This window comes from Schistocerca nitens, chromosome 1 (assembly GCF_023898315.1).
Source record: "Schistocerca nitens isolate TAMUIC-IGC-003100 chromosome 1, iqSchNite1.1, whole genome shotgun sequence".
In the NCBI taxonomy this organism is placed as follows: Eukaryota; Metazoa; Arthropoda; class Insecta; order Orthoptera; family Acrididae; genus Schistocerca; species Schistocerca nitens.
Window position 1 is genome coordinate 481,016,419 of NC_064614.1, and position 27,894 is coordinate 481,044,312.

General features: G+C 40.0%; 1 protein-coding gene across 1 annotated transcript in view; it reads right to left on the reverse strand.

Annotated features, from left to right (window-relative positions):
* Positions 1-522: 522 nt before the first annotated feature.
* LOC126252251 (receptor-binding cancer antigen expressed on SiSo cells) overlaps positions 523-27,894 on the reverse strand; it is a 49,155-nt gene continuing 21,783 nt past the window's right edge. The window contains exons 2-4 of the mRNA XM_049953126.1: positions 24,967-25,128; positions 24,401-24,520; positions 523-1,791 (exon numbers count right to left, since the gene is read on the reverse strand). Coding sequence (XP_049809083.1) covers positions 1,606-1,791; positions 24,401-24,520; positions 24,967-25,128 — 468 coding nt within the window. The 3' untranslated portion in view covers positions 523-1,605. The remainder of the gene's footprint in view (positions 1,792-24,400; positions 24,521-24,966; positions 25,129-27,894) is intronic.

Below are 27,894 nucleotides of genomic sequence, written 5' to 3' on the forward strand. Positions count from 1 at the left end.
AAGCAATGCAGAGCAAAGCTGCTAGGTTTGTTAACAGATGTGATTATTACAGAGATGCATTATGAAAAATGGGAAACCCTGGATGGAAGGCACTCTCTTCGTGAAAAACTACTGAGAAAATTTGAAACTGACTACAGAACAATTCTACTGTCACCAACATATGTTTTGTGTAAGGACCACGAATATAACGTAAGAGAAAATATAGCTCCTATGGAGGTGTACAGTGTGTCGTTCCTCCCTCACTCTTTTTGCAAGTGGAGCAAGAAAGGAAATGACTAACATTGGTACAAGGTATCCTTCGCTATGTGTAATAGTCGCTTGCAGAGTATGCATGCAGATGTAGAAAATCATTAATCCAGACAGAGTTGTGATGGAATGTGCTATATGAATAAATTATGTGCAATTAGGCTGTTTTTTATGTTTTGTCTGCAAGTATTAAGCAGGAACTATGGACTTCATATATTGTCCTCGAAATATTTGCAAAATGTGGGAAGAAAGGAATAATGGAGCAACTGCATCAAGTTACATGCCAAATATTTATTTACATATATGCATTTTCTTTACACCTCTGTCTTCTGACCAAATGTTTTTTGCAGACACAATTAATTTATTTTTATCATAGTAGCTCACTAATCAAGTGAAGGTCTTCTAAACTACAGCACATTATTTACTTTCTAGTCTCTCATACCCTCCAAGTCATGTGAAATGTTGTATTTCACTCCTATTGTGGGTTTGTTAATATTTATTAAGATTTACTTCTGTACCTTTTGTCAACTGCTTCAATTTCTCTCTTCCCTTCATTTTTTAATTGTAGCTACTGAAGAATAAAACTAATGCCATCCAGTACTTCAAATGTTGTTAGTTCATCATCAAAAAAATAACTTTACAGCTTTAAAATAAGCTCAAATAAAGTATGTTGTCTTATTAACTGTAACTGTTTCCAATGCTCTCTGAAAGGCATAGGGATTTTCTTCATAACAGATCATTATTAACAAATTGTAACTTTAATCAAAAATCAATAGCTATCAAACAACCTCTTACAAAACAGCTGCTACACATGAAAATGCAGGAGATATCACATTTTTAGCAGTAAAATGCTTCTACATTGTAAATAAAAATTATGTGAACAGAGACCAAGAAACTTGACAAGATATTGCCCATTTTAACAATAAACCACAAATAATATTTTTAAAACAGCACACAATAATCTAACAACCTTACTTACAATCAAACAAGAATGTGACCAGTGCTATATTATTTTACATTCTTTTTGAGACAGTCATTATGCAGTTAACTGTGCGTGCACACATGCTCATGAATGCACAATCACCCACATGTACATACACACCTATGCACATACATACCCCTTACATTACAAATACAAATCATGTTTGTAATTCAGACCTTCCATAAATCGACAGTACTGCACTTGTGAATGGAATGATATTTTCCATGATTGTCAAAGCAGAATCAAAGAAATAAAGCTGCAAGTGAGCTGTTCTTTGCAGTCCCAGAGAAATAGCAGAAATGAAATTTGCTTGGCATGATCTGAAGAAAAATTGACATGCCCAAATGCCAAATATATTTGTGCGAGTACCGATACTGTCAGCTAGCAATGCGCAGACCAAGGCCGGTAACCCGTTGCTGCTGTTGCTTTTTCTGTTGTAATTCCAAAGCACGCTGCTGGCGCTCTTGGCGTCTTTTTTCACGAAGTGCATCAGCTGTGTCCCATCCACCTTTACTCTGATCCTCCCAACCAGAGCCTTCTTCCCATGTCTCTAGCTCTGCTGTCTGCAACAAAATATACAGATTTCGTTTTTTATTACTATAATTTTACATATTTTGGAAAGGTATTTACAGGAAGCTCAGTTAATACTGCTCAACAATTATTAGTATGGAAACAATTAATTATGTCTCCCTCTCTCTTATACTTTCCAAGGACAGCAATTTAGTATGTGATGCTTTGATTATTTCTTTAAAAGAAGAGCGGGGGAAGGAGGTAAAGAGTGAGAATGAAGCATACAGAATCTTAGTCACGAGTTCCCGATATCAAGATTAACAGAATGTCACGAAAGTACCAGTAGCTCCCAACATGTATGTTATGATGAACCAAATTCAGTAACACTCAGAACCTCTGGCCATTTGTGGATAGCTAAACTGCTAAATTACAGAGTAATCTTCACACTCAGAACCTCTGGCCATTTGTGGATAGCTAAACTGCTAAATTACAGAGTAATCTTCTCATAAATAATAAATTTATGCTAAATTACACTGTCAGTGCCTACAACTGATAATGGCAAATGATCTGAAATTATTTCTCTTGTTTAAGATTGCACTCTGTGATGACAAGTTAAAACTGGGGAAAAAACTGGGACTTGAAATAAGACAGGCAATATGCCTTCAGTGCTCAGAGACTCTCACAGATGAGCCCACAGCCTCCATACAGAATACAGGGGGAACCAATGGTAAGTTGAAGCTTTGAATTATTTCACGAAGTGCATTAGGATGGACTACATGAACAGATTGTCTGCAAAAAAGAGGCATTAAGTGGGAGACCAGTCTAGAACACAATGATAACTTGTAACAAATAATTATAGCAGGTAGTCACTATTACAACCAAAAAGCACTACACATCATCAAACTGCTGATATGACAGCATGGCATTGCAGAATTTACATCAAGTGTGCCTCAGTTCTCATTGTGTGTGCTACAATGCATTCATGAACACTCCACATAAAACATTTTCCAAAATGAATTCCAAAAAATCCTGATGAATGTATGACAAGCACTACTGGATACTGAACACTTCGGTGAAAAATATCGGAAGTCTGTAGGCATCCACATCCAGTGTCAAGTTAAATAAAATCCTTTTAATTATAGGGCAGTGTTATTTTGCAAGTGTAAAAACAACTATAAAACAGAATCTAATATTTTGACAGTATCTGCACGAGTTCTCTTCAGGGAAATGAAACAGCTAGGTTTTGGAGGCAGTCATGTCTTTACTACCCATCCTATAAGATTATAATGTGACAACATATGCCATTACTTTGGATCACCAGAGGAACTTCCAAACCCAACTTCCTTTTGCTGGAAAGCATCACTAGAATCGTTTTTGTGCCAATGGTAATTAGAAGGTTCTTTCCGTATGTTATGCGTACATTTTTGTTGTGATTTATGATACTAGTATGTTTTATTTTCCATGTTGGAATGTTTAGTGGATTATGCTGTAGACTCTTCTGGTGTTCTGAGTGATTTTGTCTTGTGCTATAGAGCACTGATGGGAACATGGGAGATTAATGGGCTAGCAGCTCACTTTGAGGATATGCCAGTGGGTACGTGTAGAGGACAGTATAGGATTCAGGGAATCATTGCTAATGGATGTATTTTGTTTTGACTATTTTTCTTAGTTATTTGTTTTGTTAGTATAGGAAGTTGGAGAATTGATCATTTTGTTTGGTTTCATTTGGCAGTGTACTTCAAATGGTGTGTGTGCGCTTGGTTGTAATTAATTGTATAAGATGAGCATATGGTGGCATTCTATCTTTAGTATAGAAGAAAGGCACAGGAAACAGTTTTACACAAAAGCCATATTGAACTGATGCAGTTATTCTGAAAAGAAGTGGGGGGGGGGGGGGGGGGGGCAGGGTAGTAACAGAACGATGGACAAAGGACATACTGGCGCTGTAACTTTATTTTCAAAGAGCAGTGGTACATTGCATATACTCCATGTACAAACCTCAAATGGTTATTATAAGTTGCTATGAGCAAGATCAACCTGGGGGTGTCACACAGTTAGAGCTGCATGGCAGCGGTTTGCTAATTAAAGATACAACTTGGGACACTTTTGGACCACTTTTAATCTTCTGGCTACTGTAACCAAAACAAACTTAGCGAATATGATGCAGCCTTTGTAGTACTGGCCAGATAGATCATTGAACGTACTCTCGCCTGACCTAACTCAATGGAACGAAGGAGCCCGCCCTTTTTCACTCACTGGATGAGCTACTAGCAACTCAAAAAGCATGCATTACTGCAGATCAAACGCTCCAGCACATGCAGCAGTGTCATAGTTATCTGATGACCGGGTCGACCTTAGTATGTAAGAATTAGTAGTAAACAGCCAATATAGTGGTGGACTGAGCTCACATAAATACTGCCCATCTCAGACAAGACATATCAGTCACCGCCATGAGAAAGCTATGAACAGAAGTCTCATCAAGCTGTCATTGCTACGCTGTCCTCACTAGCTGTGAGTGTGCTGTCCGAATGCTGCTGACTTAGTGCCTTCCAGCTGGCAGACCACTTGCTGGCTAACTTTTATCCACTGCAGTCTGCCTACTTTGGGGATGTGTGGTTCGTGCTGAGGCACTTAGCCACTGTTGCCCTGTGCGGGGTAAATCTGCTGTTGTCTGTCACCCTGTGCACACACAGCATTGCTGGCAGCAATGAAGCTGCTGTCTGCTTTACGGTTGACTGTTTGACCCTGCGCTCCACGGCACATCCATCAGTCCGACAGCTGCTCTGCTACCATGACCGACTTTCTGGAGTCGTTCATAGCAGAGCACTGACTGACTACTTGGGAGGTGATGCAGCACTATACTGCTGTAGTGCGGACGACATTACCCCACCATATGCTGGGCAAGGCAAACACAGCACACGGGGCATGGTAAAAGGTCACTTGCTGATCTAAGCACGCTACAACAACCACGGGCAGCCTGCATCTTGAGGGCACTGGCTGCCGCATAGCACCACCTCGACTTCGTATTCTGGCATGAAATAAACAAATAACTGACACTGCTGTTTTATGACTGGATTTCACACGTTGTCCTGGTACCTACTGAACACAGTGCTGCAGCCACTTTCAGAGTGGACAGCTGAAGGCCTTCCTCATCATTAAGGGGCTCCGGAACGCCCTATACTTGCAATGTTAAAATAACGCTTATAAATTGCATCTTTCCTCACAAAGTGTTTGAGGTAGGAAGTTGAACTTTTTACAGATTATTTATTGGAATATGGGCTACAACTTAACACAGGGATTTTACAAAATTTTAGTTCAGTTATTAAAGATGATTTTTTTTCAATTGTAATGAAAATTCACAACATTTTTTTGCAATTTTTTTATTTATATATTCAAAAATATACAGTTTTTTGGAAAAAGGCTGTGTTAAATTATGCAGAAGGTACTGTGTAACATTTACTGAAAGTTTGAAACAAATATGTTTGGAAGATCCTTAGAAAACATGTAATTAGTATGAGAAAATAAAAGTTTTGGGAATCGAGCGACAAAGATTTTTAGTGCATTCCAGGTCCATAGGATGGATTATCTTCATCCTCTGCAAACTCCTCCTCCAGCTTCCTCTTGTTCCTCCTCCTGTTTACTCTTACTTGTATTTCTAGACTCTTTACAGCCCTGTCTGCAGCCCGAAGGCGTTCCTTGTCTAAAGCAAGCATCACTCGTACCATGTTAGAACCTATCTTCATTCCCATATTTCTAAATACCTTTGGCTTTCCAACATTTCTTCTTTTCTTAAAAGCCTTCAGAGGATTTCTAATAACTTTACTTTTACTCATTATTATACTTCAACAAAACAGAGACTCAAGAAACAGAATTAATTACGAATATTTTCGAGATAACGACAGAGTAAATAAACATGAAACAATCAACAATCACACCAGCGATACATATTGAACCATCACAGGTTAGCCACAACACATACTTTATCTCACATCACTAAAATGTACCTGATGAACACGGACGTTAATAATAACACCATTTGACAGCAGTTTAACAGCGCCACAGTGGGTCACGCCCATGTAGAACACATTTCAAAAAAAAATTAAAAATAGTTGTAGTCTTCGGAATTGAATAAATTATATATCTATTAAAAGGTAATAGTCTGCAGATTCAGAAAACACAAAAAAGTAAAAATTGAACTTTTCATGATTTTGAGCCTTTCCAGAGCCCCTTAATGGGCCAGCTCCACCACCCACTGTACAGGTTATTCACCCCCAACCTCTACTCTCTTTAACAGTTGCAAAACCTGCATGGATTATAAACACAACCAAATTGGTTCAGTTTCACCTCACTAAAAGTGCATGCACTGCTAAAGGTATGATACAAATGGGGTGGCCAAGATGACTTAAGCCATGTGACTGTCTCCTGTGATCACTTTAATGCAACGGAATGGAACTGTTTTCAGTAGTGCATCTGTAGCCATGTAACTGCAGTGACTCCAAGGATACAGACAGAGCTCTATAGTTCCACTGTTCTCCTAAGCAGTTCAGCCAAACCAGCGTTAGTGTTTAGAAGTGTTGTCATTGCACTTCTTATCTGGCAGTTTTGCAGTTCAAAATGAATGATTAGTTTTAAGAACCAAAGATACTAATGTCACGGATAATGTACAGTTGGAACCTGGAAGATGGCTGAAACTATCATGTGATTAGAATACTTTACATATTATGGTAATTTATGTACAATTTATTGATATATCAAGAAAAACACCACTCACTTTCATTCCTGTTGTCAACCTGCTCCGATGTGGCTATTTGTTTCATCTGCCGTGACACTGTGACAATGCTACTACCATAATAATTGGTGAAACCTCCTATTACAGAAAAGCTGCCTCAAAAAATATCCCTAACCACTAATGGCACCAAATTTTCAGTTTCTAGTTGTTCTGAGGCAAAAAATTACAAAAAATATGTGTGTGTGTCTGGAAGAACAGTTAAGTGGAAGTTACTTTACTAGTGGTTTGTATCCAACATGAGAATGTGGTTCTCAATCATTATTCAGAGGCTTGCCTCACAATCAGCTGGAACTGCTGAATCAGGTTTCACTTTCAATTTTTCCTTTCTGTCCCTGTGAAGTTTTGTTATATGTGAGGACTTTCCCATTTCTATTTCTGGGATGGAAGTTGATCTTTTCTATGACCTACAGCTTAGGGCTCTTTCAGCCACAGCCTGCTAAACCAGGGCAGGGAGTTTATGTTTGAGACAGTGTCATCGTTATAGAAAATGTAGACTGTCAGTATATTTGCAACAATCGATAACATATTGTAAGGGTAACACCACCTTGATGTGATACACAGTCTTGCACTTTATAGTCTTGAACAATGGACATGTTGGCAAACAAGGAGTGTGGTATTCTAGGTAACTGACGCATTCAGACCATTACTCACAAGATAGGTTCTCATGCAATGCTCAGCACATGCCCTGCAGGCAGGGACACTAGTATAGTGGGAGGACATGTATCTAAACGGTTGGCATCTAAAGCATCTCATAGATAGTGGAAAATTGGGATGGATATCAAGCCTACTCAGTTACAACATTTCTTTCAAAGGCTAGGATAAATGCACCCGTATCAACTCTATTACTCTTAGGTTCTCTGTGAACATGGCAAACAAAATGTAATCTGCATTGCTGTAGTTTAGCATATAGTTATTTATCTTTCTGTAATGTTAGATCCTGATGAAAGATAAGACCCTGAATGCTACTGAGGTTTTTATGAAATGTGATGGTGATTGGTATATTTGCAAGACTGTCATAGTCGTTAGTGTCTATGACTAGTTAGCATGCAAAGTTTTGAACAACAGAGACCCATTCCTCATTTCTCTGTTGGAGCAAATTCTCCGAACTTATCCTCAACATTTTTGATGAAAAACAGTGACTTCATTGTCACAAAAGATTCTCCATTGGTAGATACCAAGAACCGAGCAAACTGTCTGGCTCTCATCACATTGAGTGATCAGAGGGGGGAGTGTTGGAAATTCTTTGAATTTTAATTCCCTTTTATTTTGGATGATATGTTTGTATTGGCACAAGCACAAGCACCAGTACATGGACAAGTTTGATCCATTTCATAGCAGATTGTCGGCCATGAGGCCTCTCCTTCCAATCAGAGGCTCTCCCCACGGGCACCACTGACATGGCAAAGGCTATCTGGAACAGTAGCTGTAGCCCACCAGAGTCACGTATTGGACAGGCAACACCTATCCCTCGGCACAGACAAGTAGCCTACAGCTCAAGTATCAGTAGTGCAATGCCTGCATCGTCAAAGGATATGACTGTGAGGGTAACCCCCCCCCCCCTCCCTCTCACCAAGTCAGACTGGCTACCATCTGTATATCAGATACAAACATAAATCTATTTGAATAAAAGGCGCATGGGATCTTCACACACATTGGATAGGTCAAGCGCCATGTAATGTGTCTTTTACCTAATGACCAGCACTTCTGGAAAATTTCAAGTGGAGTACAAATCCTACAATCAGGCATTAACAGGGAACTAATTACATATGCTGTCCCACAGGGTTTCACCAAGGGAGGCTTACTTTCCCTTGTGTACATTGTATATACTAATTAACTTTCATCAGTAACGTCACCTTAGACTTTCTGCAGCTGATTCACGGGCAATCAAAAAGTTTCCATTTGAAGGCCATACAGTCCAGAATTGGCAGGCAAAATTGCTGTGAGCATTGAGGGAATCATTTCACCAACCCAGCAAGCTGAAGATACCCGTCTGCTAAAACACAGTAACCCACTGTGTTAAAAAGTCCATAACTGCCTGCTGCACATCCTCATCTGGAAGGAATCATCAACTCTTCAAGGTCTTTTTTATAGAACCAAAGGCATGATAATTGCACAGGGCTGAGATCAGAGCTATAGGATGGGTGCTCAAGTGTCCCCCACTTGAGTTGGTGTAATTTCGGTATTACAACATCTGCGCTATGAGGAAGTATGTTACCGTGAAGCAGCAGCAGCAGCAGCAGCAGCAGCAGCCTTTGTCAGAATTTGGCACACCAGTCCAAAATGGTGGTTTTTAATGGACATGAGGCCCCATACAAATTCTTCATTCTCTGAAGTATCTCTACTGGTGTTCAACCTTCTTCATTAAAGAAGAGAATAAGAGCACACTGGACCTGTTTGGAGTCATCCATCAATAACATCGCCATAGTTCAAATTTCCAGATTCACAGCATGTACATCATAAAGACGTAAATGCTCCCTAAATCCCTTGCCTATATACCTGCATCAGAGTCGTGCTATGTTGCCTATACACTGCAGCAATGCCCTTAAAGGGAAACTTTTTGATCATCGTTTCTATAATGAAGTACCTGAAAAAAGCTGCACAAATATCCTATCAGACCTTGATAAGATTTCAAAGTGCTGTAAGGTTGGCAACTTGTTTTAAATATTCAGATACACGAAATTGTACACTTCACAAAATGGAAAACACATTATCATGTAAGTATAATATCAATGACTCACTGTTGGAATTGGTGAACTCGTACAAATACCTGGGTGTAACACTTTGTAGGGATATGAAACGGAATGATCACATAGGCTCAGGCATGGGTAAAGTGGGTGGTAGACTTCGGTTTATTGGTAGAATACTGATGAAATGCAGTCAGTCTATAAAGGAGACTGCTTACAAACAACTTGTGCGACACATCCCAGAATATTAGTTAAGTGTGGGGGACCCCTACCAAAGATGACAAACAGGAGATATTGAACATTACAAGAGAAGGGCAGCACAAATAGTCACAGGTTTGTTTGACCCACAGGAGTGTGTCACACAGATGTTGAATGAATTGAACTGGCAGACTCTTTAAGATCTACTGAAACTACACTGAGAAAGTCTACTTAACTTTCAACAACCAGCTTTAAATAACGACTCTAGGAAAATACTACAAATCCTACATATCACTCTCACAGGGCTCGCGTGGGCAAGATTAGATTAAATTACAATGAAATAAACACCCTTAGCTGCTTACAGGCACTGACATACATCAACGGGGACATATGAAAATGTGTGCCCCGACTGGGACTCAAACCCAGGATCTCCTGCTTACATGGCAGACGCTCTACCCATCTGAGCCACCGAGGACACAGAGGACAGCGCGACTGCAGGGATTTATCTCTGGCACGCCTCCCGCGAAACCCACATTCTCGACGTATATATAAGATTAGATTAATTGCAACACTCAAAGAGGCATTTAACCATCATTCTTCTCATGCTCCATATGTCGAACGGGAAAAAATCCTAATAACTAGTACAATGGGTTGTAACCTTTGCTATGCACTTCACAGTGGTTTGCAGAGTATAGATGTAGATGTAGCTGTTAAGTTTGATTTGTTTGCTGGTAATATCAACATTGTGACAAACAGTAAATCAAGCACATTTTCATGTACATTGATAAATTATTAATAATCGATTCTTTGTCACTAAACTGTCTCAAATACAAGATGTGAAAGATTATCAACAACCTGTACAGAAACCAAATTGTATTTACATCATTTGTATGTAGGGTACGAGAGAGATTCTGATGATGTTGACTGGAATACAGTATTTGGAAACTACACAGGTAGCAGGGACAATGTACAGGGAGTGAAAGGTTATCACACAGAAACCATACTGCAGTTGTAATGGGGAGCTGTTTTTAATTAGAGAGTGAGATAGCCCTGACATTATTCAAACTGTAAATTGAGCAAGCAGTAAGAACGCTGAAAGGCATAATCAGTCTTAAATGATGATGATGTAAAGGAAACCAAGGAGAAATGCAAAAAGCAATTAAAATTCAGGTAGAAGAATTTAGAACATTGCAGTTTTCCAGTGACATTGTAATTCTGTCAGAAATGGCCATGGACTTGGAAGATCAGTTGAATGGAATGGTTAGTGGCTTAGAAAGAAGTTATAATACGAATAGCAACAACAGTGAACAAGAGCAATGGAATGTGGTAAAATTAAATCAGGCAATACTAAGGGAATTTCAGTATAAAATATGACACTAAAAGTAGCGGAAGCGAAATAACTGCTGATGACCAATGTAAAGAGAAAATGTAAAATGAAGGGACAGATGGAGGAAAGTGCTAACACTCAATTTAGTGAAAATAAATCTGCCCACACTATATGCCATCATTTCAACAAAATTATGTGCTGGCAGTAAGTAGTTCCAACAGCTAGAAAGCATTTGTCATCTACATACATTGTTTTGTCTTGCAATATTTCTGTTCTTATCTTGGATGAAAATAGTGGCATGCTGCAGTGAAGTCTTGTAATCAAGTGAAGAGACTTATGTTTGGCATGGCTGTTAAAGACAACAGTGCTCCAATTTTTAATGACAATGATGCAAATCCTGATTATATTGCAGGGTACACATGAGATGTTGGAAATACCATAAGTATGGCTTAGCATCATATTGTCACCAGACCAACATCAAAAGGTATTACACATAGCATTTGTTAAAATTTGGAGTAGTATTTAATGTCAACAGTATAAAAAATAAATGTCATATGTATCAATGTACGCCTGTAATGTCGTTACAGTCACTGGTACATTTTACGCTGTGACACTAGATAAACCTATAATTAATGTGTTTGAAGGTTAGCACTGTTTTGGCCCTAACATCAAACACTGCAGGTTAGCACTGTTTTTATCATGTCTTATTCCTCTGCAAACATTTATGTATATCTGCTACTCATCATATAGTGGAGTTGCTGTGTCACAGATAGGCACAACAAAAAGACTGTCAGAAAGTGAGCTTACGGCCACCAAAGCCTTCGAGCCTTCGTCAGAAACATTCTATCCTGGATTTTCCATTGTTTGATTTTTGCGTATTTATTTTTAGGGAGAAGCACACCACTGAAACAGTAGTCAGTAGTAGGAAGCACAGAAAACCTGTCATTGTTACTTTGGCAAGATTACTGTAATAAATATGTTTTGTGTGTCTACTATGTCTTAATTTACGATAGTAGAAGCCACACATCTGCTATCAAAATGTTTCCATGTATGTTTTGATGAAGACAATTCTAACCCACAATAGTAAAGACAATGTTACAAGTAAACTATTTTCTAGAAATTTTTAAGAATTTTTTTTATCAATATGGCACATTACATGGCAAAGAAAATAGTGTAACACCTTTTAGAAAGAGTTACATATAAGTCCATTGTCTTATGATTTACTGTTGAGTGGTACTTAAGTAAATAAATTAGTGAAATCAAAGTGAACTAGAAATTAGAATATAAATGAAAAACTTGGTTTAGTTTTGAAAGTTACATACTGGCACACAGCGGGCACAACAGCAGAGCAGAAGAGACAATGACCGTGAAGTCAGCAAGTTCCACGTAAGCGGGCGCTGTCGATTCAGCCGTCAGGGCATCGCCCGACCGGCTCACGTGTTTCTCAGTTGTCGGATGTGAGCGAAGGCCCTCGCCTACATCCCAAGAGCCAATGACCGACGTTAAGAAGATTCTTCGAGAAGCTTTTCAACGTGACAGAAGAGGCAATGACCGGCTCACGTGTTTCTCAGTCGTCACATGGGATCAAAGGCCCTCGCCTACATTCCAAGAGCCAATGACCGACGTTAAGAAGATTCTTCGAGGAGCTTCTCAACGTGACAGAAGAGGCAATGACCGTAAAGTCGTTCACCTCAAGTAAATTGAAGTGAATAAATACGCGAGACGCAGTGGGCCAGACAGATGAAGACGGAGACGGAGACGGGTACGGAGACGGATACGGGTACGGAGACGAGAGACGAAGGAAGAAAAGAAGAGTAGCAGTAGTTTTCAGTCAGTTTCGGTGCTGAAGACCGTCATGCAAGAAGAGTCTGCATCATGTACAGACGCACCAAGTCCGTCGCTGTAATGGAATAGCAAGCAGCAGCCTCGGCGCCAGAAGACAGATGTTAAAAGGTATTCGAAGTCTGATTTTTACATACCCGGGTGCCTCGTGAGGACGGGAAGGAGACTGCCTCATCTCAGCAGTCACCTGTGAGCTGGGATGAAGACCTGACAGCCGAAGACTGGCAAGTGGGAGTCCGTGGTTCGAGTCTGGGACACTGGCCTTGCCCCGCCGCGCCGCTCCGCTGATCGACACAGAACACACGCGGCCGCTTAGAGAAGAGAAACACTGGGACGCGACACCCAAGGTATCATCCGATGCACGATTTCACTCGCAATAATTAAACGGGCCACCTCGCGCTGCGCGTCTCCAGTCAACTGGGCGAGACGGCGACACGAGATACACACCGCTACGCGTAATCAGACGCCGCTGCCGCAGCAGAAGACTTCACAAACGACACAGCTGCCGCTCTCCGAACCAGAACATTCCGTAAGATACAGTTGTACAAACCTTCAATAAAAGTTATCTTATGAAAAAATGATGTTTCATTCGACCTCATACCCGAGCCAAGGAAGAACCCACCCTGCCCACATGTTGTTAAGAGAGAAAAGTTAATTTATTTAATATTTTCACCCTGACAGAATGCTTTAGAATGCTCATCCTGACAATTGACAGCATCCAAAGAGAAAACCCAGTTACATTTAGTGACAGAAGTGTCACATTTAGTAACACAACTGTTACATTTGGTGTCAGAGAAAAAACCCTTGGCTCAATATGAGGTGTGAATGACAGTCACTAAAGGTCCACAGTTAGTATTGTTTAATGTGTGAAAGGCTAGAGGTTTGCACAGCAGTCGTAATATTTTCTTTATTTAGAAGTGTATTCTCTCTCATAATTTTAAGAGTTTGTCGGAAATATTTAAACATCTTTTGAATTCAGTGTGGTAATATTGTGTAACTAATAGTTTGTAAAATGATGACACGAAATCGTACAAAATCAGAGTCAGCACCACAAGCGGTTTCTACTGAGGAAGCTATTCAGAGCTTAGTTAATCAGATAGCACAGCTTAAAAACGATAATAATGCATTATTCAAACAGTTGAGTGACGTTAGGCAAACCAGTTCAATCCCTCCCACCCTAGATTCCTCAGCAGCAGCCTTGGTAACTCCTTTTTCAGGTAAACCTGGCGAGAACATAACAGCCTTTTTTGATGATTTAGTAGCAGCTGCAAAGTTAGGATCATGGTCAGATGAACAGCTCTTACAAATGACAAAGTTAAGATTGACAGGAGAGGCTAAAGCACACGTCTTATACCATGAAGAATTACGGAATGCTCCAACATTTGAGGAATTGAAGAAAGGATTGCTTAAACATTTTCAAAAACAGAACAGCTGTAGATTTTATAGGGAAAAATTAAACACTACCACTCAGAGGCAAAACGAATCGTTAGAAAGCTTTGTAGATAGGATTAGAAAAGTTAATATTAACACCTATCAGTTGACAACTGCTGATGAAGCAAATAAAGTTATTTTACAAGAGGCAGAAAATAGAGCTCTGGATACATTTTTTCGTGGGTTGCCTCCTGAAACGTCCCGTCGTGTCAGGGCAGAGTTCCCTAAAAATTTAGCAGAAGCTGTATCTGTGGCGACGGCTTTTGAAGAAATTGACATTGCCACCAGATACAAGGAGAAGCGAAATGTATTTTCAGCAGGAGTACGATGTTTTAGGTGCGATCGACAGGGACATATAGCAAAAAACTGCAGACAACCTCAATGCACTAATTGTCAAAGAATAGGTCACACATTCAAGGAATGCAGGTCTAAGAAAGTGTTTGGAAATAGAAATCAGTTAAACTCAAACGGGAATGCCGGAGCCGCCGCCAGGCGTTCCCAATAAAATTTCATGCCATTAAGGCGAATGTGAAGGCGGAATGCTGGTTATCTGCTACCATACAGGATAAAGAGGCAAGGATACTAGTGGATACAGGCGCAAACGTATCAATAGTAAGTAATGAATGTATTGGAGAAAAGAAATATGACCCTCCAAGGTATAGATTGAGTGGAGTAGGAGGAGGTACAGTGAAGTCATTAGGATGTACATCATTGATTTTCTATATTCACGGTGTACAATTTCAGGAAGATGTAGAAGTGGTAACAAAAGTAACTGACGGGTACGACGCGATCCTAGGACTGGATTTCCTGAATAAACATCACGCTAAAATCGACCTCAGACAGCAAACTGTCGAACTTAGCGGAATAGTGTTTCAGCTAGGTGACACCGCTGCAAAGGGCCCGCTGCCGCAAGATTTCCCCAACCGGAAGGCGAAATCAACTACACTGCGTGCAACGTCCTTGAAGGTTGATTTGCAGGATCAGATACCATCTGGCTCAGGAAAACTTTTCTGGATGACCGTTGACCCCGAAGTACCTACAGATACAGTGTGTCTAATAGAGCCTTTAGAGGAAAATGAGGAATTAGATGTATCACATTGTTTTGTACATAGAAGTGTTGTACGGGTTCAAGACGTTGAGGGAGAAAGAAAAGTACCGGTACATATTGACAATTTCGGAGTGGAGGACAAAGAGTTGCATAAGGGAATATTAGTAGCTACAGTCAGTACTTTTGAAGAAGAAGATTTCATTTGGTCAGATATTGATAATGGTCAGAAACCAGACGCCTATAAAACCGCATTATGTCAGAAGATTGAGCATTTGAAAGGAAATGATAGAGACACAATAGAAGCAGTTTTAGTTGAGTTTCAAGATTTATTTAATGCAGAAGGTCCACTGCCAGCAACAGATATCACACAGCATAGGATCCCAACAGGAAATAGCCCCCCAGTTTATAGGAAGCCTTATAGAGTTGCGCATCACTTATAGCCAGTACTGGATGAATTTATAGAACAGCATCTAAAAGATGGAATTATAGAATATTCTTATTCGCCTTATCATTCAAATATCGTAATTATTCCAAAGAAGTCTCCCGACGGTACGAAACGATATAGATTTTGTTGTGACTACAGACACCTTCACAAACAAACTATCTCAGATGTTTATCCTCTTCCAAACATTACAGATATCATTGACAGTTTGGATAACAGTAAATACTTTTCAACAATCGATCTACGTAGCGGATATCATCAATTGGAAGTTGCTCCTGAAGATAGGCATAAAACAGCATTTTCTACCCCTGGAGGCCATTGGCAATTTAAAAGAATGCCTTTCGGTTTGAAAAATGCACCAGCAACTTTTCAAAGACTACTCGATGGAGTATTGCGAGGACTCAAAACTCAGCAATGTTGTGTATATCTAGACGATATTATTGTATTCTCCAAAGACATTAATGAACATGCTGTGCGTCTGCGTAATGTTTTTCAGAGACTTAGAAAAGCTAAATTAACATTAAATATGGATAAATGTACTTTTGCATTGACAGAGGTTACATACCTAGGGCATGTCATTAGTGAAAAAGGAATTAAAACAGATCCGCGATTAATTTCGGCAGTTAAGGACTTCCCAACACCACAACGCGTTAAGGAAGTACAAAGTTTCATTGGTCTTGCATTGTACTACCGGAAATATGTTCAAAATTTCGCTGAAATTGCCCGACCCTTAACCCAATTATTGAAAAAGGGTGCAAAATTTCATTGGTCTGAAGATTGTGAATCAGCATTTCAAACCCTTAAAGATAAGTTAACACACAGTCCAGTATTAGCTTACCCAGATTATAATAAAGAATTTATTTTATCCTGTGACGCAAGTGGTCATTCAGTAGGAGTTGTTTTGAGTCAGAATATTAATGGCACGGAACACCCCATAGCTTACGCTTCGAGACAACTAACAACAGCAGAAAGAAATTATTCCACAATGGAGAAAGAATTGTTAAGTGTTATTTATGGTATCAAATACTTTAAATGGTACTTGTATGGTAGGAAATTCAAGGTTATTACAGACCACGCAGCTTTAAAATGGTTGCTTGGATTAAAGGATCCATCTAGTCGTCTTACCCGTTGGGCCCTATGTCTTTCCGTAATGGATTTCGAAGTTATCCATAAACCAGGCAAAAAACACACGAATGCCGATTGTCTAAGTCGGAAAATAGCACTTTTGGAAGCAACAGGCCGAGATACTGAGGACTGGAGAAAGGCACAAGATGAGGATACAGAATGCAAAAAATACGCAACTCAAAAACAATTTTGCTTTGAAGATGGTGTATTATGTCGTAAAACAAAAAAAAATTGGACTGCGAATTGTTGTTCCCCAACACATTAGACAAGAAATAATGGCAGAGGCCCACGATCATATCCTTGCAGGACATGGTGGACAGCGGACAACCGAAAGACGTGTAGCAGAGCGATTTTGGTGGCAAAGCAGAAAGCAGGATGTTGCGCAGTACGATCGTAATTGCATTGCGTGCGCACAACGAGCTGAACTTTCTCGTTCAAAAATACCCTTACAGAGGCTCCCCGAGGTTTCATGTCCATTTCAAATCTGCGGAGTGGATCTCTACGGGCCATTTCATAAAACACCTGCTGGTAATAAGTATGTCCTTACAATTATAGATCACTTTTCACGCTATCTAGCTATGGTGAGTCTCCCAGACCAGCAAGCAAATACAGTTGCCCAAGCTTTAGTTAACAACTGGATACTTAAATTTGGCGTACCTGACGCTATTATCACAGATCAGGGATCTAATTTTATGTCTGAATTAATGAAACAGCTATGCCACTTACTAAAAATACGCAAATTACGCACAACTCCGTTACACCCTCAGTGCAACGGGCGCACAGAAAGAGTTCATCAGACAATTGGCAAGATGCTTAGTTATTATATTAACGAACAACATTCTAATTGGGATACGTATTTACCAATAATCGTGTCGGTATACAACGCCAAAACGCATGAAGCAACTGGCATGTCACCTTATGAAGTGGTCTATGGGAGAAAAATGCCATCCCTTTTTGATGTAATCAGGCAGAAAAACGGAAAAGTCGGAGAAACAGTAAGAGATTTCAGTCGAATGATGAAGGATGTATGGAAAAAGGTTCAAAAATCTAATACAAAGGCTTTGGAACGACAGGAAAGATTAGGTAATGCCCAAGCTAAATATCCAAATTACAAAATCGGTCAGTGGGTGATGCTTTCAACTCCATATATTGCGAAAGGAAAAACAAAGAAATTTGTAACAAACTACAGAGGTCCTTATCAAATTATTGAGATCACGTCACCAGTCAACGTTAAACTGCAACTGCCCACCCGAACTACTATTGTCCATGCAAGTCGTTTAAAACCTTTTAAGGGCGCTCCAGATGTAATTCCTTCAACAATAGTATCTGCTTTTCCGAAGGGTGGAGGAAGTTCCCGTAAAGGAAAAAGAGTGGCCACGCCAGCACAACATACAGACATGGCACCATACAATCTTCGACCAAGAGTGCGAATGTCCTAGTGGAATCTCAGTAGACTGTGGATAGTATAAAAATGTACATAATTAATAAATGATTTATTTTTTAAGAAAGAAAAGTTGCACGTAGAAACATGTAGATCTTGTAGTTAACAATGTATTCCTTCTTTTCTTTGTTTTTGTTTTTACTAGGTTGGTAGGTTCATAACCATGTTGTTTGCTTTTTCAGAAAACGCCATGCAAGCATTTCCTACACAAAACCTATCTTACCTCAATGATTCCCTTGACAGTTCCCTTCTGAAGTCATTAGATATGTTCATTAACTCACAGCAAGGCAAAATTGATGCCAATGTTATGATGCAACATGTCTTAAAATTAAAAGGTTAACACAAAACTAAAATTATAATGCTAGGAACGGGTATATCTGGAACCTTTGTGTTGGTGTTTCTGCTTTGTACACTTTTCTTTTATTTAAGACGAAAAAATAAGCTAATTATAATATACCACTCCATCAAATCCCTGTTAACTGGATACCACACTCTTAACTGGTATACTTCAGTGGTTACTTTTGAGCATTACTGTATTAATTTTGTTTATTGTACTTCAGTCTTTACTAAACAGACTCATGTTAAAATAAACAATACTGTAGAATAGATATTCTTGCATTAGTATAGGGTACATTAAACAGGTGTTGCTATGTAATTTTCTAAGTGAAAAATCTATTTTCTGTTTATTCATTGTCACCAAGATTTGTTACACTTATTACAATGATTTATGTGTGAACTATGCGATTTATGAGCGTACAGTTCTTTAGTAAAGTGATAAAGTATTTTCAACATACTTAATGCGAAGCGTGTACAATATTCTAAGTCGAGAGATTTCATTGCTTATGTCAGTGCTTTTGCCGTGTGAAGAGTGGAGGAATGTTGAGTGGTAAATTCGAGGGCGAATTTCTCCGAAGAGTGGAGGAATGTTGAGTGGTACTTAAGTAAATAAATTAGTGCAATCAAAGTGAACTAGAAATTAGAATATAAATGAAAAACTTGGTTTAGTTTAGAGAGTTACATACTGGCACACAGCGGGCACAACAGCAGAGCAGAAGAGACAATGACCGTGAAGTCAGCAAGTTCCATGTAAGCGGGCGCTGTCGATTTAGCCGTCAGGGCATCGCCCGACCGGCTCACGTGTTTCTCAGTTGTCGGATGTGAGCGAAGGCCCTCGCCTACATCCCAAGAGCCAATGACCGACGTTAAGAAGATTCTTCGAGAAGCTTTTCAACGTGACAGAAGAGGCAATGACCGGCTCACGTGTTTCTCAGTCGTCACATGGGATCAAAGGCCCTCGCCTACATTCCAAGAGCCAATGACCGACGTTAAGAAGATTCTTCGAGGAGCTTCTCAACGTGACAGAAGAGGCAATGACCGTAAAGTCGTTCACCTCAAGTAAATTGAAGTGAATAAATACGCGAGACGCAGTGGGCCAGACAGATGAAGACGGAGACGGAGACGGGTACGGAGACAAAGACGGAGACGGAGACGGGTACGGAGACGAAGACGAGAGACAAAGGAAGAAAAGAAGAGTAGCAGTAGTTTTCAGTCAGTTTCGGTGCTGAAGACCGTCATGCAAGAAGAGTCTGCATCATGCACAGACGCACCAAGTCCGTCGCTGTAATGGAATAGCAAGCAGCAGCCTCGGCCCCAGAAGACAGATGTTAAAAGGTATTCGAAGTCTGATTTTTACATACCCGGGTGCCTCGTGAGGACGGGAAGGAGACTGCCTCACCTCAGCAGTCACCTGTGAGCTGGGATGAAGACCTGACAGCCGAAGACTGGCAAGTGGGAGTCCGTGGTTCGAGTCTGGGACACTGGCCTTGCCCCGCCGCGCCGCTCCGCTGATCGACACAGAACACACGCGGCCGCTTAGAGAAGAGAAACACTGGGACGCGACACCCAAGGTATCATCCGATACACGATTTCGCTTGCAATAATTAAACGGGCCACCTCGCGCTGCGCGTCTCCAGTCAACTGGGCGAGACGGCGACACGAGATACACACCGCTACGCGTAATCAGACACCACCGCCGCTGCCGCAGCAGAAGACTTCACAAACGACACAGCTGCCGCTCTCCGAACCAGAACATTCCGTAAGATACAGTTGTACAAACCTTCAATAAAAGTTATCTTATGAAAAAATGATGTTTCATTCGACCTCATACCCGAGCCAAGGAAGAACCCACCCTGCCCACATGTTGTTAAGAGAGAAAAGTTAATTTATTTAATATTTTCACCCTGACAGAATGCTTTAGAATGCTCATCCTGACAACTGACAGCATCCAAAGAGAAAACCCAGTTACATTTAGTGACAGAAGTGTCACATTTAGTAACACAACTGTTACATTACAGATTTATCTACACCTATAGCATACACTAACACAAAACTATGGCCTTGTGGATTAGCACTTTCTTCTAACGACCTCTTCAAATGGGATAAGCAAGGCTTGACGAAGCAACAGACGTAAGTTGCAGCAGTTACTATAAGACGAAGATGCTTGCACATGACCACTACAGTGAAGAGTTACATCAAACCAGTCTTCGGACTTTAGACCATAACACGTACGTCTAGAACATAGGCAGATAGAAGAGGTTGAAAGTGTTAAATTCTTGCAACAAAAACTTGATAGTAAATTCAACTGTAAGGAGAATACTACAGAGCTGCTGAAGCACCTGAATGAGTTTTACTTGCAATGTAGATATTGTCACTTCTGAAAACAGGTAGAATATTTTGCCGACTTTCATTCCACAACACCATATGGGATCATTTTTTAAGGTAACTCGCCAACCCAGGCTTAAGTTCTCCAAGTTCAAAAGTGTGTAATATAACTTATTTGGAAAAAAGGACATTCCGTTTGTGGAGACGTGATTGACAATGCATGGACACTTTATCTTCGACAATGGTAGAATCTGAAGTAATTAATTAAAATTTGTGCCACAGCTGGGACTTTAACACAGGTCTCCTGCTTACTAGGCAGATATGCTAACCATTACACTATCATAGCATTGTTGCTACCACAGCTGCATGGACTATTTTTGTCCAGTGCTGTCTTTAACACAAACTTCACACTCTCAGCCTATTTTCCCATTCTTACATTGAAGGCAGAAAGCAGTTATGGTTGTATCATAAAAAGTGATTCAGTCAAAAATAAAAAAAATAATACCTTAAAAATTATTTGTGCTGTGAACTCCTCACTGTCCCATACAGGTCTAGCCAAGGAACTGGAGGTACTAACTGCTACTCCCCAATATTTTTATTCCTTTATGAAATTCCTCATAAATTAAATAACTCATTTTCCAAACCAGTGGAATCAATGCCAGAAAAAATAAGAATAACCTACATAAACATTTTAAGTCACTTATTTTACTCCTGAATGGCATCCTTTACTCACAAATACACATTTTCAAAAAATTGCCAGCATCCACAAAAATTTAGCTACTGATAAAGTTCAGTTTAAGAGGAGCCTAAAAGGTTTATTTATGGTCACCTTATTGCACAACACTGATTAATTTCTGAGTAGAACTAACCCATTTATGTGTTGTTAATAATATCACATAAAGTATGTGTTATATAAAATCTGACTTCTGCACATTATCAGTGCAGTAATGTGATCAATGTTGATAAGTATTGTAAACTGCTTTCTATCTGATGATGTGTGGTTACATTAGCCTAAGATTATTAAATGTACTTCTGTGTATATACATTTACAAGTCTGTCTGTGACAAGTTTGGTATTGCCTCTTCAATTAGTATGTTTCAGATTTTTTACTTGTTCTACATCCATGAGGACCATTTAACTTAGAATCTGTAGAAGGAAAATTACCAACCCTTTTTTTCTTTTAGATATGCATTAAGTATTCTTGTGTTACAATTTTTCTGCATTCCTGGTTATCCCCTTACTATGGATCTCTGGAATGAAAATATATCCAATCTAATCCACAAAAACAGGCCTGTCCAAAGAGTTTTCCATGGGCACCAGTGCCTCCTTTCCCCAGCCATGCTCCTGCCTAGTGTTCCAAGTGCAATGACTGACACAGAGGGGTGAGAGGGAAATAATAGATTTACATTCTGCCTTCGGAAAACTACGGAATCTACGCATTTATCCAAAAAATAAATAAATAAATAAAAAATTGAAGAAGCCATATTGTTCAACACAGAATGGGAATTGCTTAACTTTTCTGCATTGTTTGAAGGACAAGCAAAGTGCTTAATATGCCACTGCACAATTATGAGCTTGAAGCAGCTCTCATTCGAACATCACTGCAACACCATGCATATGAACGATATGATACATAACAGAAAATTATAGGGAAACAAAAGAATAAAACAAAGTTACGCACAAGCAAATAAGTGACAAATTCTTATAAATTATGTGTCATGAAGGCTTAAAGAGAAAAGTACATAAATGCATAACTAAATAAAACTGAAGAAAGTGGTTAACACAAATGAAAATTAATCACCATATTGTGAGAAATTTGGAGATATGATTATTTAAAAACATACAATTTGTTTGTACAGGAGGGAGATGGCATTGAAAGGCCATTGCTACAAGTGAGTTACATAATAGCTTTCAAGGCAACTTTGTGATGGAGAATACATTAAGGAATGTATATCAGATGCAGTGGAACAATTTTATCCAGAACAAGTCTCAAAGTTTGAGCAAATCGTGCTTTCTCATCATATAGTGGAACACTACACTGCTGATATGGCTGCAGATGTACAGCATCAGCTGACTCAGAGGGCACTCCAGTTCACAGCATTCTCCATCATAGCTGACAATTCTACTGACATGTCAGATCCAGCCCAGTTAGTGATTTTTGTGCAGCAAGTAAATGCCACAAATTAGAGGTGATGGAGGAGTTTCCGAGTTTAATTTCACTTCAGGTCACTATCAGCCAGGACATTTTTGATGTCATGGAGCTGTTAACCAATTCCTTTGGACTGAAGTGGTGAACTATGAATGCAGGGAGAGTGAAGTGGTCTTACTAGCTTGATAACAGAGAAACTGGAATCTGCCAGGTTGTCACTGACAGCTGCAGTTCATTGCTCTATAGATCAAGACACACTATGTGCTAAATCAGTTACAGTAAGTCACATAATGAAGATTGTTGTCCATACTGTGAACTATATCTAGTAACATCATCAATTAAGAAATTATACATTTAAGTAATTCTTGTCTGACATTGAAGTCGAAAATGCTAACATTCAATAATGCCCTGAAGTCTGGTGGTTAAGCTGTGTACAAGTCCTGAATATGTCCTTAATTTATGAGAAGGGATTGCAACATTTCTAGAGATAAGTAAAAAAGAGATCATCACTGACAGTTAACCTCACTTTTATCGACATCACCAATTATTTGAATTCATTAAATCTAACAGTGCAAGGGGAGAATCATTTCTAACTAGATTTGGCAGACAATATTGAGGCTTTCAAACAAAACTAAAAACTTTTAAAACACCAGCTTCAAGTTTGTAATATGACACATTTCCTGGAACTCAATGCAATAAGTTGTGGATCAGGCATGACTGACTACACTTCAGAATTGGAAACACTTGCTATTAGTTCTCAAACAAATTCCAAGATTTTGCACAGCTGATTTCAATTTATTAGTTAGTCATTTCTCACTTTTGGCTGCTGATGTACCTCACTGCTCCCAACTTCAGCTGTCAAACCTGCAGTTAACATCCAACTGCCCAGTTCAGAAATCCCCAAGAGCAACATCTTCAGCTGCACAGGCAAGATGTAAAGTTATCTCAATGTCTAATTTAACATATGTGCATGAATGTTTTTCCTTTCCTTTCCTTCTGTTATGAAACAGGAAAGTCTCATCAACGTTTAGGTTTAACAGATTTTAATCTGCAGAACTCCATGCCTTTAGCTGTATTATGAACCATAGTTCCAGATATATTACATGTTATAAAATCAAAATATTTGTACATATCAAACTTAATGTTAAATGCCTGTATCTAAAATGTTTTGTTTAATAAAAAGAATGTATAATTTTGTTCATCATGTGGGCATTATTTAATGTACTTATTTAATTAAGTAATGAAGTTATTACCCTGACAGAAGGATAAAAAATCAAAGTGAACACTAACAATAAAATCCTGCTTGTAAAAATCTGCTGAAATATTTGCCTTTTAGAAGTAAACCCACTATGTTGCAAACAAGTCTTCAGATGTGTCTTGCTCCCCCCCCCCCTCCTCCCCCCCCTCCCCATCTCTCGCCCCACCCCCTCTCTCTCTCTCTCTCTCTCTCTCTCTCTCCCCCCCCCCCCTACACACACACACACACACACACACACACACACACACACACAGTTCATTCACTTACAGGAAATCCAATTGAGTCAGCATCCAAGGTCAAGCGGGGTGAAACACCATCATTCCACCTTGATTCCGTTTCTGTTTTAAGTACAATTTTTGGCTGTTTTGTTATCCTGGGTGTCATGTCCTGTAACCAAATATTTGTATTTTGTTACTGAATGCAGTTGCATGTAAAGAAAAAGATTTAAAAAATGTTTCTAATTCCATTTACAAGATAATTTTATTTCATTGTGTTTCATGCAATGCTCAATATTTCTGATTAATTTTCTGTATACAACATTCAAAGCATATGTCATTAGAATCTATTCTATATTTATTTCAACACAAACTAATGTCTGAAATAGTCATTTTTTTCCATTCTTGCACCCTCAAAAAACTGTACTGAATTTGATCAAGCCATATATCAGAACTCTCTGATAATAATGCTTCTTACAATTAATTGTTGACTTGGTTAAACAGCAAATCTACAACAGTTACAGTTACTTAGGCCCACCCTCTTCTTAGTCCAGAAAGACATTGCTAATAATAATCTAATTATGTTCTCTACATATACTGAAATTAGGGAATACACACCTGAAAGAAGTCTGGTTCTTCCTCAGGCTCCAAGTTTTCAGTTTGTTTTACTTTCTGGCGGTACATTTCAATTTTCTGCTGAATAGGATTTGTTTGTGCTTTTTCTGCAACTACAGCATCTGGGCCATCAGGCCAGGAATTCCAGTTCTGGAACTCTTGAACCTGAAAAAAAGGACACACAAAATTTTATATAAACTTGTCCATGAGACAAAAGAAGTTACTTTACTCTTGAACAATAAAATAAACATTGCTCTTCAATTTAAAACTTCTGTGCTGTTCCACTAGCTATCAACTACAATCAAACACAAATTTGCCTCTTCCAATAACAGGTAAGAAAATGTACAATATGTTGACAGGGGGTCAGTCAAAACATTTCTACTGCAACATTTACATTGACTGTAATCTAAAGAGTTATCCCCCCCCCCCCCCCCCACACACACACACACACACACACACCAGATAGTGTAATTACCAATATGAAACTCCTCAGTTATTAAATGACTTTCAAACAACCAACCACATGTCACTGCCATAAGTGGAAACTGTTAACATAGACGGATTGTAAATTACCTGTTTCAAATATATTGCAAAGTTTAGTTTGCTGAAAAATCACACCATTCATTTCTTTCCTTTTCCATCCTGATGCTGCATTCAAATGCTCTAAATACAAAAAAATCTTCTGAACTGGTTCTATAACTTCATGTTTAATTCGTACAATTTTCTTTTCTATGTAAAGATTATATATTATTTTAGTCTTTTACAATTGTAAGGCTCTTTCAAAGCTGGTCTATCAAGTTTATCCATTTGTTAATACTTTCAGCACTAGATGCAAACCGTACCATGTCATCATCAAAACAAAAGTGGCTCAGATAGGTTCCATTAAACAGTATCCTTTCTTCTGAAAACTTCACCCAGTGCTCATAACACTAGTTCTGAACATCTCTTTCAATTCCGAATATCCAACTATCCTGATGAAGTGTAACTGTAACTGTGGGTTTTCAGTAGAGCCCATATCTTCAACATACAGATACACTCCTGGAAATTGAAATAAGAACACCGTGAATTCATTGTCCCAGGAAGGGGAAACTTTATTGACACATTCCTGGGGTCAGATACATCACATGATCACACTGACAGAACCACAGGCACATAGACACAGGCAACAGAGCATGCACAATGTCGGCACTAGTACAGTGTATATCCACCTTTTGCAGCAATGCAGGCTGCTATTCTCCCATGGAGACGATCGTAGAGATGCTGGATGTAGTCCTGTGGAACGGCTTGCCATGCCATTTCCACCTGGCGCCTCAGTTGGACCAGCGTTCGTGCTGGCCGTGCAGACCGCGTGAGACGACGCTTCATCCAGTCCCAAACATGCTCAATGGGGGACAGATCCGGAGATCTTGCTGGCCAGGGTAGTTGACTTACACCTTCTAGAGCACGTTGGGTGGCACGGGATACATGCGGACGTGCATTGTCCTGTTGGAACAGCAAGTTCCCTTGCCGGTCTAGGAATGGTAGAACGATGGGTTCGATGACGGTTTGGATGTACCGTGCACTATTCAGTGTCCCCTCGACGATCACCAGTGGTGTACGGCCAGTGTAGGAGATCGCTCCCCACACCATGATGCCAGGTGTTGGCCCTGTGTGCCTCGGTCGTATGCAGTCCTGATTGTGGCGCTCACCTGCACGGCGCCAAACACGCATACGACCATCATTGGCACCAAGGCAGAAGCGACTCTCATCGCTGAAGACGACACGTCTCCATTCGTCCCTCCATTCACGCCTGTCGCGACACCACTGGAGGCGGGCTGCACGATGTTGGGGCGTGAGCGGAAGACGGCCTAACGGTGTGCGGGACCGTAGCCCAGCTTCATGGAGACGGTTGCGAATGGTCCTCGCCGATACCCCAGGAGCAACAGTGTCCCTAATTTGCTGGGAAGTGGCGGTGCGGTCCCCTACGGCACTGCGTAGGATCCTACGGTCTTGGCGTGCATCCGTGCGTCGCTGCGGTCCGGTCCCAGGTCGACGGGCACGTGCACCTTCCGCCGACCACTGGCGACAACATCGATGTACTGTGGAGACCTCACGTCCCACGTGTTGAGCAATTCGGCGGTATGTCCACCCGGCCTCCCGCATGCCCACTATACGCCCTCGCTCAAAGTCCGTCAACTGCACATACGGTTCACGTCCATGCTGTCGCGGCATGCTACCAGTGTTAAAGGCTGCGATGGAGCTCCGTATGCCACGGCAAACTGGCTGACACTGACGGCGGCGGTGCACAAATGCTGCGCAGCTAGCGCCATTCGACGGCCAACACCGCGGTTCCTGGTGTGTCCGCTGTGCCGTGCGTGTGATCATTGCTTGTACAGCCCTCTCGCAGTGTCTGGAGCAAGTATGGTGGGTCTGACACACCGGTGTCAATGTGTTCTTTTTTCCATTTCCAGGAGTGTACGAGTTGCTCAATATCCAGGAAAAGAAATAATATATACTCTTTGCTATATTCTATAATTTTGTTTGAAATTTTCAAATAGTCTCTTACTCTATAACTGCTTCTAAATAGAGCCACCTGGTGCTGACTGAAACCTAGTTTTTTTTTTTTTTTTTTTTTTTTTTTTTTTGCCCCCCCCCCCTATGTGGTTGGTGAAACTGTTAGTGAATATGTTGAATATTATGGATGGAAGGGCAATACTGTACATCTGTAATTGGTATGTCTCCTTTACTATCAATGAGGTGTTCTCTGGAACAACGGCTTAACTGAAATATATTGAGATCGAGATAGAGAGCATCAAACATTTTAAATAGTTTTTTCATTCATTTCAAACTCTTGTACATGGACTAAATTTTGGTCAAATATAAATGAATACTGTTTCAGAATATATGACATGAGAGTGTAATATGTAAAAATTAATGACAGATTTGGATTTC